Source organism: Scyliorhinus torazame, chromosome 9, assembly GCF_047496885.1.
Source record: "Scyliorhinus torazame isolate Kashiwa2021f chromosome 9, sScyTor2.1, whole genome shotgun sequence".
NCBI lineage: Eukaryota > Metazoa > Chordata > Chondrichthyes > Carcharhiniformes > Scyliorhinidae > Scyliorhinus > Scyliorhinus torazame.
Window position 1 is genome coordinate 9,726,193 of NC_092715.1, and position 12,784 is coordinate 9,738,976.

At 50.8% G+C, this 12,784-nt stretch overlaps 1 protein-coding gene across 1 annotated transcript in view; it reads right to left on the minus strand.

Annotated features, from left to right (window-relative positions):
* LOC140429059 (UDP-glucuronosyltransferase 3A1-like) overlaps positions 1 to 8,868 on the minus strand; it is a 32,870-nt gene extending 24,002 nt beyond the window's left edge. Inside the window, exon 1 of the mRNA XM_072515597.1 lies at positions 8,390 to 8,868. Coding sequence (XP_072371698.1) covers positions 8,390 to 8,483 — 94 coding nt within the window. The 5' untranslated portion in view covers positions 8,484 to 8,868. The remainder of the gene's footprint in view (positions 1 to 8,389) is intronic.
* Positions 8,869 to 12,784: the final 3,916 nt, after the last annotated feature.

Genomic DNA, 12,784 nt, shown 5'->3' on the forward strand with positions numbered 1-12,784 from the left:
CTTCATAAATCCATGCTGACTCTGTCCAATCCTGCCACTGCTTACTAAGTGCTCTGCTATATATAATGGATTCCAGAATTTTCCCCACGACCGATGTCAGGCTGACTGGCCTATAATTCCCTGTTTTCTCTCTGCCTCCCTTTTTAAATAGTGGAGTTACATTAGCTACCCTCCAATCTGCAGGGACTGCTCCAGAGTCTATAGAATCCCAGAAGATGACCACTAATGAATCCACTATTTCTCGGGACACTTCCTTAAGTACTCTGGGATATACAGGCCCTGGGCAATCCCAAGGGCGGCACGGTGGCACAGTGGTTAGCACTGCTGCCTCACAGCGCCAGGGACCCGGGTTCAATTCCGGCCTTGGGAGATTGTCTGTGCGGAGTCTGCACATCCTCCCCGTGTGTGCGTGGGTTTCCTCCGGGTGCTCCGGTTTCCTCCCACAGTCCAAAGATATGCAGGTTAGGTGGATTGGCCGTGCTAAATTGCCCCACAGTGTCCAAAGATGTGCATGTTAACTAGGGTTAAGGGCGGGGAGTGGGTCTAGGTTGGATGCTCTTCCAGAGGCGAGGTGAAGACTCGATGGGCCAAATGACCTCCTTCTGCACTGTAGGAATTCCACGGAAAGATCTATCGGCTTCAAACTGCATTTCCCCACTAATAATATTAATCTTTATTTGTGTCACAAGTAGGCTTACATTAACACTGCAATGACGTTACTGCGAAAAGCCCCTCGTCGCCACACGCCGGCACCTGTTCGGGTACACAGAATTCAGAATGTCCAATTCACCTAGCAAGCACATCTTTCGAGACTGATGTACCGAATAATAATGACAAAGAAGAAAGAAATGTACAGCACAGGAACAGGCCCTTCGGCCCTCCAAGCCCGTGCCGACCATGCTGCCCGTCTAAACTAAAATCTTCTACACCTCCTGGGTCCGTATCCCTCTATTCCCAGCCTATTCATGTATTTGTCAAGATGCCCCTTAAATGATGTCCTTCAGTTCCTCCCTCTCACTAAACCCTGCGTTCCCAAACATTTCTGGTCTCTGATTTGTGTCCTCATTTGTGAAGACAGTACCAATGTATGTACTTAGTTGCTCAGCCATTTCTCTGACCCCTATTATACATTTTCATATACCCCTTTTCTGACTGTAAGGGACCTACATTTGTCTTCACCATTCTTTTTCTCTTCACGTACCTATAAAAAATGTTACAGTCAGTTTTTATGTTCCCTGCAAGCTTACTCTCGTATTCTATTTTCCCTTTCTTAATCAATCCCTTGCTCCTCCTTTGGTGAATTCTAAACTGCTCCCAATCCTCAGACCTGTTGTTTTTTCTTGGCCAATTTGTATTCCCCTTCCTTGGATCTAATACTGTCTCTAATTACCCTTGGAGCCATGGTTTGGCCACCCATATTGTTTCATTTTCATGCCAAAAGAATGAACAATTGATGCAGTTCCCCCATGCCCCCCTTGAATGTTTGACATTGCCGATCCACTGTCTTCCCTTTAACGTTTCCCAATGCAACTCGTGCCTCATACCATTGTAGTTTTTATTTAGATTCAGGACCCGAGTCTCAGAATCAACTGCGTCACACTCTATCTTGATGAAAAATTCTATCATATTCTGGTCACTCATCCCCAAGGCGCGCACAACCAGATTGCCAATGATTCTGTTCTCATTACACAGAGCCCAGTCTAGGATGACCTGTTCTCTAGTCGGCTCCTCAACATATTAATCCAGGAAACCATCCCGTATACACTCCAGGAATTCCTCCTCTATGGTTTGCTTTTGCAATTTGATTTGCCCAATCTATTGGCAGATTAAAGTTATCCATAATTACAAATGTTCCTTTATCACGTGCGTCTCTAATTTCCTGTTTAATTCCATTCCCAACATCACCACTACAATTTGGGGGTCTATATACAACCCACATTAACATTTTTGCCCTGTGATCTTTCTCAGCTCTACCCAGACTCCACATTGTCCTTCCTCGCTATTGTGTTCATTTCCTCTTTAACCAGCATTGCAAGTCCACTTTTTCTTTCTTGTCTGTCCTTAGAAATACTGAATACCCCTGGGACATTCAGTTCCCATCCCTGTTCACCCTGCAGCAATGTCTCCGTAATCCCGACTATATCACACCCATTTACATCTATTTACGCGTTTAGTTCATCCGTTTTATTGCGAATGCTCCACAAGTTATGGCTGAAAGCCTTGATGCTTGTCTTTTTAATATTCCTTGCCCTGTTGTTTTTACTGAAGCCCTGTTAGATTCTGGCCCTTGATTTCCCTGCCAATCACTTCTCTTCTTCCTCTTTCTCTCTTTTGTTCTTGTCCTTCATTCCTCCTCTTCTGACTCCTTCCACAGGTTTTCATCTCCCTGTCATTTTAGTTTAAACTATCCCCAACCACTCTTCTGATGTGTCTTATCCCGTTCGTACAGGTCCCACCTCCCCTGAACTCCCAATGCCCCAGGAATCTGAAACCCTCCCCCTCACACCATCTCTTCAGCCACGTATTCATCCGATACATCCTCATAGAATTTACAGTGCAGAAGGAGGCCATTCGGCCCATCAAGTCTGCACCGGCCCTTAGAAAGAGCACCCTACCCAAACCCACACCTCCACCCTATCCCCGTAACCCCACCCAGCCCTTTTGGACACGAAGGACAATTGATCATGGCCAATCCACCCAACCTGCACGTCCGTCGGGACTTGTGGGAGGAAACCGGAGCACCCGGAGGAAACCCACGCAGACACGGGGAGAACGTGCAGACTCCGCACAGACAGTGACCCAAGCCGGGAATCGAACCTGGGACCCTGGAGCTGTGAAGCAGCAGTGCCAAGGTGGGGGTAAGAAACAGAGGGGCTGACTGGTCCCTCGGTGGGGGGGGGGGGGGGGGGGGGTGGAATACCAACAGCTGTCGCGATGAGGGGTAAGATCAGCTTTGGTCTCACAAAGAGCGAACTGAAACTGGGCTGACGGGTGACCACCGCGCACCCGGGTTGGGTTAACGCATCGGACCGCAGGACAAACTCTCAGCTTGCTTCCTGCGTCGGATATTCCGAGCGAACCCCACTATAATCAGAGGTCGAGTGGCTCAAAACCGCCGTCCCAACACTCTCCTCGAATGCTTCATTTCAAAACTTTTATAAAAAATCACAAACTTTCAGACAAATCGCAGGGGGCGGAGCGACGGGACAAGTTACCCTGCTATCGTTTAAATAAATACTCAAAAACTCTGGTGCAAGAATGTTAAATCAATCTCCCATCTCAGTACCAGGCACAGCAGAATGGAGCGCTTCTTTTCTTTAAAACATTATACATATATATTACGGCCACCCACGTTAACCGTTCATCACTGCTAGGCCTCAAGACGTCAGTCTCTGTCGCGGGCCTCACTCATTCTCCCCTCTCCACCCTATCCCTATCCGGAGGGTCTTACGGCTAAACCCCGGTGGCCGGCTGGGTTTGTGGGCGGGGGGTGCGGTGATGTGCGGAGAACTTTGGGAGGTGGCCGGCTCCCATATCGGGCAACGACACCGCCAGCATTGTCCAATCGCAAACCATCAGCCGGCGGGGGGCCTCAGCTCCCCACAGTCCAAGTTGGCCACAGACAGAGAATGTTTATGTCAGGCGGAGACACGGTCGCCCAGGGGGAGGCGCAACCGAGCCGACTGACAAGACAGCAGCTTCAAAGGGGGGGGGGGGGGGGGGGGGGGGGGGGGGTGGTATTTGCAAGGTGGGGGCGGAGGGGACAAAGAGAGAGAGAGAGAGAGAGAGAGTGTGTCCATCTACATAAACTCCTGCCCAGCTACACCCCTGAATGCTCACCGGGAGGGGGGGGCGGGGGCGTGCAAGAGATGGAGGGTGTAGAAATGAGGGGAGGGAAAATGAGGAAAAAGGTGTGTTGGGGAGGGTTATAATCTTTAAGATTTCTGCTCCTGCCATGATCTGGTATTAAATATAAACCCCCCCCCTCGGGGTCTGGTAGCTTGCCTGAATTGGTGAATAATTTGTGACATTTTGCATCGCTGAGAAGTTTATTCTGCTCTGACCAACTCGTGATCATTCCCTTCGAAGTCCTACTTTTAAAACTTCCTTCCTATCTCCCTAAATTCTGCATTTTTTGCACATATTATTTGCAGCGACGTGTCCCACACCACAGGCTGTTCACCCTGCCCCTGCAGAATGCCCTGTAGCCGCTCCGAGAGATCCTTGGGCACCAGGACTGGGAGAGCCAGATGACTCAAGGGCCTCTGGAGCTCACTCCAGCAGCCCCTCCATCCAGTGGAGACCCCCAGGGCTCTACGGCCACCATTAGGGAGGAGGAAGTGCTGGAGGCCAACCCAGGACCTGCCACCAAGGAGACTCATCTCAAGGGCAGCAGGCAAAGCAGGATGTCCCGGCGACACCAGTGACACTGATGATTTGGCCGGGCCCCTCAGCTTCAGGCCCTCCTCCAGAGTACATCCCCCAAGGGCATCAAAGGCCAAGGGCATGGAAAGCAGCCGGCTGGCTCCAACCCTGATGTGCATCCTGGGGACACACCGAGATGCAACAGTAGACCACAGAGGATCAAGAAGAGTGAGGAGCACTGAGAGGGAACAGGAGGGTGGGGGGACACCATCTGCATCAAGGGGCAATAGAAATGTCCAATGTTCACTGTTAAAATAATAATCTTTATTATTGTCACAAGTAGGCTTACATTAACACTGCAATGAAGTTACTGTGAAAAGCCCCTAGTCGCCACATTCCGGCGCCTGTTCGGGTACAAAGAGGGAGAATTCAGAATGCCCAATTCACCGAACAGCACGTGAAGCCTCTGTCATGTGACTCTGCACAGAGGCCTGCAGGGAGATGCCGCATCGGTGACCTCACGGATACACTTGTGGGCTGTAGCTTGGGAAATGCGGCACAAGTCTCCGCCAGAGCCCTGGAATGAACTGGTTGCTTCGAGGTTCTGGGCTGCAGTGACCTTCACGGCCACCGGGAGCAGGTGTCTTCCTCCTCCAGGCGGTGCCAAGTCCACGAGGACGTGGCCCAGAGGCGGCACTGTCTCTGCTGAGAAACAGTATTCCGCAGCACACGCTGTCCATCAAACTGCTCGAAAGACCAACGGGGCCTGTACACCTCTGGGTTCCTCCTCGGCCCGATGGGCGGCTGGGTCTTCAACCCTGCACATGGGGTTCCGCCTTCAGCATGTGCCGATGCTGCCACCTTCTCTGGGGTCTGTCTGTCTCGGCTGCCACCAGCACACCGGGGTGCGGGACCAACATAACCAGCCATGTTGTTATATCTGTAAGGAATTGGCGAAGGAGAGAGACCGACAATCAGTTCGGGCTTCCACCCCGGGACCCTCCAATCCCCCAAACCTCCCCCAGCCCGACATGTTCCTCCTTCTCACAGAGTGCCAGCCAGCTGGACAACCTCGCTCTGTACACGCAACCCGGGCACAGCAGGAGCCCCGAGACCCCTGCCGGGAACATCAGGGAGATGGTGCTCCCCGATCCACACACTGAGCCCACACTCGCGAGGGTAACCCCAATACTGAAGCCCAGCTATTCCTCTGAGTGTTTGATTGGTGGCTGCTGCCTCTGTGGTGGTGACGCTTCTGGGGGTCAGGCAAAGTTTGATTGAAATGCGAGGCAATAATCATCGGAGACACGGCACGTGTACCCACGAGAAATCACTTGAGAATGTTTTGTTTATTAAATGGTCAACTGTAACAAAGATTTAAAAATCAACCAAATAACATCCCAAATATCACACTGACCATTAAATAAGAAATGTCACTGTTCCATTTTCATTTGATTTGATTTATTGTCACATGTACCGAAGTACAGTGAAAGGTATTTTTCTGCGGCCGAGGGAACGTACACAGTACGTACATAGTGCGTACACACGAATACAAATGCTACATCGACAAACAGTGATTGGTTACAGTGCGGAACCAGGGGCCAAACAAAGCAAATACACGAGCCAGAGCAGCATAGGGCGTCGTGAATAGTGTTCTTACAGGGAACAGATCAGTCCGAGGGGGAGTCGTTGAGGAGTCTGGTAGCTGTGGGGAAGAAGCTGTTCCTATGTCTGGATGTGCGGGTCTTCAGACTTCTGTACCTTCTGCCTGATGGAAGGGTCTGGAAGAGGGCAATGCCTGGGTGGGAGGGGTCTCTGATAATGCTGTCTGCCTTCCTGAGGCAGCGGGAGGTGTAGACGGAATCAATGTGGGGGTGGCAAGCTTGTGTGATGCGCTGGGCTGAGTTCACCACACTCTGCAGTTTCTTGCGATCTTGGACCGAGCAGTTGCCATACCAGGCTGTGATGCGGCCGGATAGGATGCTCTCTATCGCACATCTGTAGGAGTTTGTGACAGTCGATGAAGACATGTTGAATTTCTTTAGCTTCCGTAGGGTGTAGAGACGTTGCTGGGCTTTCTTGACTGTTGCATCAACGTGAGTGGACCAGGACAGACTGTTGGTGATGGTGACCCCCAGGAACTTAAAGCTATTGGTACCAATACAAAGCTACATCAGCTCATTTTCACCCAAAAAAAAAAACACACGGTATCGCCCCTCGCTGGTTCTTCAACAGAAATGGAGGATAAGCCTGAGAATGTGTTATCATGTCCAGAACTTTGTCTGGGAAATGATCTGTCCATCAATGTGTGACTTGTTCCACGTATCAGAGCCATTCTCCGTCCAGGAGCCGCAGCTGTGCAGGCCCCTCCCACACAGCCCAATCTCACCGCAACCAAATCCCGGCATCCACATAGTCCACTGGCGCTCAAGGATAAACATCCGTGACTTCCAGCGTGTTTAACCCACGGTGACATGCCAGTTACACGCAGCACTCACCACACCAGTGACAAAAGCAGCAGCAATCTGCGAAAGCATTTCTTCAACAACGTCATCAGGTGGTCCATTTGGGTCAATGTCGTGCACCAGATCCCGCAAACCGGATTGCCCTCTGGACTCAAAGGTTACCCTCAGCCCGGCGTTCCAGCACCCAGGTATCTGAGAAAGAATTGTCCTTCTTTGCGGCTACGGAAAAGGAAGGAAACAGCAACCTCCAGGCCTCTGCAGCCACCAGCAGGAGCAAGCAGCAAACACAACCTGCAGCTGGGAAGCTGGAGGCTGCTCACAGTCAAAGGGAGTTAAAGTGACCTTCAGCATATAACCAAGAGCAGGGCTCTGTCCTGGAAGAGTTTGGTAGGACAGACAGGCAGCAGCTGTAGTTGCCCCTGTTCTGCGTATCCGCAATATTTAAAGATGGTTCTAAGGCCTCACGCAGCACCGACGGGGGCAGAAGCTCCAGTGCCCTTGCGCTGAATGCCGGAAAATGGAAATGTTTACTCCCCTCTCGGTTCCCCTTAGCAGTCATTGTGCCAGCTTCACATTTTTTTAAAACCACGCCCACGTGATTTCCCGCTGGGGAGCCGGTTAATTCCTGGGAGGCTATTGCATTCTTGCTAATGAGATTGAAATGAATGCAAATGAGGGTTAATGACATGCTCGACATATCTGGGCTCGATCAGAACTCATTCTGGGCATAAGTAGGGTGCTCTTTCCAAGGGCCGGTGCAGACTTAATGGGCTGAATGGCCTCCTCCTGCACTGTAAATACTATGATTCATCATCGGGAGTGGGCCGGTTAGATAGCAAACTGATTTGTGCACTGCGCAAATCTCGATTTTAGACTTTTCCGCTCTTTAACCGGAGCGGTGGTTAAATCGCTTCCTCCGTCTAATTCCTCTGAACACTAATGTCTTTTTAAATATATACTTTTCTATTCTTCCTATCGAAGTCTATAACCTCACTCCCTGTTCCATCTGACCAAAATGACCCATTGACCCCGACTCTTGGTTTTCCATCCATTAACCACACTTCTGTCTGTGTTAATATATTGCAGTACGAAGTCTGACAACACCAGGTTAAAGTCCAACAGGTTTGTTTCGATGTCACTAGCTTTCGGAGCGCTGCTCCTTCCTCAGGTGAATGAAGAGGTACCTCGCTCCGAAAGCTAGTGACATCGAAACAAACCTGTTGGACTTTAACCTGGTGTTGTAAGACTTCGTACTGTGCTCACCCCAGTCCAACGCCGGCATCTCCACATCATTAATATATTACTCACCCCCTTTCATCGGTCACCTTGAGCAATGATCTGATTAAAAGACATTTGAAAATGTAAACATGTAAAATACTTTGTCAAACATCAGACGCAAAAAACAAAATGTGTCTTTTCAATACCCTTAACAAACAGAACCTCAAACAAATAACTTGCTAATTAGGTGAGATTTCACAGCAAAATCGTTCCTGTTGAATTGGGAGCTGTTAAAACAGGTCAGAGGCGGCCCCCATCTGGGCAATGCAGCCTGGACTTACCCAGCAGGACGGTGACCAGCACCTTGGCTGATTCTGCGGAGGTCACAAAGATAAATAAGAAAAGAAAGTGGAGCAGTTTGCCTCTCCCCGCCATGATCCAGTTGGAGGGCAGCTGGGGGATTGTGAAAGTTGGACCCAACAATCCGAGAAATATTCAAAACAGGAAGAAGCTAACGCTGAAAGAGCAACAACAGAAACAGCGAGAGCTGAACACCATTCCTCCCCTCCAGCAACAGCGAACTCCTCCTCGGCAACTCACAACTCCGCTGGCAATCCACTCGCTTGTTTAAACACTGTTCCCCAGCTCTGATGCACTAATCCATTAAAGGTTATATTGCACAGAAAAGAACAGTTGCTGATAACAGTTGTTTAAACTTCGCCCCTGAGGCTCAGCCCATTCCCTGCTCCCAGTAACAGGAACAAGGCTCTGAACTGGATTCTGACAACACCCGCAACGCAATTTCACCCTCTTCCTCAATTCAGTCATCACAAACAAACACGGCCATTTCTCACGCGATATTTGCATGGCTCCACCGCGCCCAGCCGCTGGATCTTTGTCCAAAAACTTATCAGATTGGTGGGGGCAGGGGGAGGAAAAACGTGAGGCAGGGGGAGAGGGAGTCCTCACTGTCACAGCTCAGTGTGAAGCACAGTGTCCTCACTGTCACAGCTCAGTGTGAAGCACACAGTGTCCTCACTGTCACAGCTCAGTGTGAAGCACACAGTGTCCTCACTGTCACAGCTCAGTGTGAAGCACAGTGTCCTCACTGTCACAGCTCAGTGTGAAGCACACAGTGTCCTCACTGTCACAGCTCAGTGTGAAGCACACAGTGTCCTCACTGTCACAGCTCAGTGTGAAGCACACAGTGTCCTCACTGTCACAGCTCAGTGTGAAGCACAGTGTCCTCACTGTCACAGCTCAGTGTGAAGCACACAGTGTCCTCACTGTCACAGCTCAGTGTGAAGCACAGTGTCCTCACTGTCACAGCTCAGTGTGAAGCACAGTGTCCTCACTGTCACAGCTCAGTGTGAAGCACACAGTGTCCTCACTGTCACAGCTCAGTGTGAAGCACAGTGTCCTCACTGTCACAGCTCAGTGTGAAGCACAGTGTCCTCACTGTCACAGCTCAGTGTGAAGCACACAGTGTCCTCACTGTCACAGCTCAGTGTGAAGCACAGTGTCCTCACTGTCACAGCTCAGTGTGAAGCACAGTGTCCTCACTGTCACAGCTCAGTGTGAAGCACAGTGTCCTCACTGTCACAGCTCAGTGTGAAGCACAGTGTCCTCACTGTCACAGCTCAGTGTGAAGCACAGTGTCCTCACTGTCACAGCTCAGTGTGAAGCACAGTGTCCTCACTGTCACAGCTCAGTGTGAAGCACAGTGTCCTCACTGTCATAGCTCAGTGTGAAGCACACAGTGTCCTCACTGTCACAGCTCAGTGTGAAGCACAGTGTCCTCACTGTCACAGCACAGTGTCCTCACTGTCACAGCTCAGTGTGAAGCACACAGTGTCCTCACTGTCACAGCTCAGTGTGAAGCACACAGTGTCCTCACTGTCACAGCTCAGTGTGAAGCACAGTGTCCTCACTGTCACAGCTCAGTGTGAAGCACACAGTGTCCTCACTGTCACAGCTCAGTGTGACGCACACAGTGTCCTCACTGTCACAGCTCAGTGTGAAGCACAGTGTCCTCACTGTCACAGCTCAGTGTGAAGCACACAGTGTCCTCACTGTCACAGCTCAGTGTGAAGCACAGTGTCCTCACTGTCACAGCTCAGTGTGAAGCAGTGTCCTCACTGTCACAGCTCAGTGTGAAGCACACAGTGTCCTCACTGTCACAGCTCAGTGTGAAGCATAGTGTCCTCACTGACACAGCTCAGTGTGAAGCACAGTGTCCTCACTGTCACAGCTCTTTGTGAAGCACACAGTGTCCTCACTGTCACAGCTCAGTGTGAAGCACAGTGTCCTCACTGTCACAGCTCAGTGTGAAGCATAGTGTTCTCACTGACACAGCTCAGTGTGAAGCACACAGTGTCCTCACTGTCACAGCTCAGTGTGAAGCACAGTGTCCTCACTGTCACAGCTCAGTGTGAAGCACACAGTGTCCTCACTGTCACAGCTCAGTGTGAAGCATAGTGTCCTCACTGACACAGCTCAGTGTGAAGCACAGTGTCCTCACTGTCACAGCTCTTTGTGAAGCACACAGTGTCCTCACTGTCACAGCTCAGTGTGAAGCATAGTGTCCTCACTGTCACAGCTCAGTGTGAAGCACAGTGTCCTCACTGTCACAGCTCAGTGTGAAGCATAGTGTTCTCACTGACACAGCTCAGTGTGAAGCACAGTGTCCTCACTGTCACAGCTCAGTGTGAAGCACAGTGTCCTCACTGTCACAGCTCAGTGTGAAGCACACAGTGTCCTCACTGTCACAGCTCAGTGTGAAGCACACAGTGTCCTCACTGTCACAGCTCAGTGTGAAGCACACAGTGTCCTCACTGTCACAGCTCAGTGTGAAGCACAGTGTCCTCACTGTCACAGCTCAGTGTGAAGCACAGTGTCCTCACTGTCACAGCTCAGTGTGAAGCACAGTGTCCTCACTGTCACAGCTCAGTGTGATTGTCACAGCTCAGTGTGATGCACACAGTGTCCTCACTGTCACAGCTCAGTGTGAAGCACACAGTGTCCTCACTGTCACAGCTCAGTGTGAAGCACACAGTGTCCTCACTGTCACAGCTCAGTGTGAAGCATAGTGTCCTCACTGTCACAGCTCAGTGTGAAGCACAGTGTCCTCACTGTCACTGCTCAGTGTGAAGCACACAGTGTCCTCACTGTCACAGCTCAGTGTAAAGCACACAGTGTCCTCACTGTCACAGCTCAGTGTGAAGCATAGTGTCCTCACTGTCACAGCTCAGTGTGAAGCACACAGTGTCCTCACTGTCACAGCTCAGTGTGAAGCACACAGTGTCCTCACTGTCACAGCTCAGTGTGAAGCACACAGTGTCCTCACTGTCACAGCTCAGTGTGAAGCACACAGTGTCCTCACTGTCACAGCTCAGTGTGAAGCACACAGTGTCCTCACTGTCACAGCTCAGTGTGAAGCTCAGTGTCCTCATTGTCACAGCTCAGTGTGAAGCATAGTGTCCTCACTGTCACAGCTCAGTGTGAAGCACAGTGTCCTCACTGTCACAGCTCAGTGTGAAGCACACAGTGTCCTCACTGTCACAGCTCAGTGTGAAGCACAGTGTCCTCACTGTCACAGCTCAGTGTGAAGCACACAGTGTCCTCACTGCCACAGCTCAGTGTGAAGCACAGTGTCTTCACTGTCACAGCTCAGTGTGAAGCACACAGTGTCCTCACTGTCACAGCTCAGTGTGAAGCATAGTGTCCTCACTGTCACAGCTCAGTGTGAAGCATAGTGTCCTCACTGTCACAGCTCAGTGTGAAGCACAGTGTCCTCACTGTCACAGCTCAGTGTGAAGCATACAGTGTCCTCACTGTCACAGCTCAGTGTGAAGCACACAGTGTCCTCACTGTCACAGCTCAGTGTGAAGCACAGTGTCCTCACTGTCACAGCTCAGTGTGAAGCACACAGTGTCCTCACTGTCACAGCTCACTGTGAAGCACAGTGTCCTCACTGTCACACCTCAGTGTGAAGCACACAGTGTCCTCACTGTCACAGCTCAGTGTGAAGCACAGTGTCCTCACTGTCACAGCCCAGTGTGAAGCACAGTGTCCTCACTGTCACAGCTCAGTGTGAAGCACACAGTGTCCTCACTGTCACAGCTCACTGTGAAGCACAGTGTCCTCACTGTCACAGCTCAGTGTGAAGCACACAGTGTCCTCACTGTCACAGCTCAGTGTGAAGCACAGTGTCCTCACTGTCACAGCTCAGTGTGAAGCACAGTGTCCTCACTGTCACAGCTCAGTGTGAAGCACACAGTGTCCTCACTGTCACAGCTCAGTGTGAAGCACACAGTGTCCTCACTGTCACAGCTCAGTGTGAAGCACAGTGTCCTCACTGTCACAGCTCAGTGTGAAGCATAGTGTCCTCACTGTCACAGCTCAGTGTGAAGCACAGTGTCCTCACTGTCACAGCTCAGTGTGAAGCACAGTGTCCTCACTGTCACAGCTCAGTGTGAAGCATAGTGTCCTCACTGCCACAGCTCAGTGTGAAGCACACAGTGTCCTCACTGTCACAGCTCAGTGTGAAGCTCAGTGTCCTCATTGTCACAGCTCAGTGTGAAGCATAGTGTCCTCACTGTCACAGCTCAGTGTGAAGCACACAGTGTCCTCACTGTCACAGCTCAGTGTGAAGCATAGTGTCCTCACTTTCACAGCTCAGTGTGAAGCACACAGTGTCCTCACTGTCACAGCTCAGTGTGAAGCTCAGTGTCCTC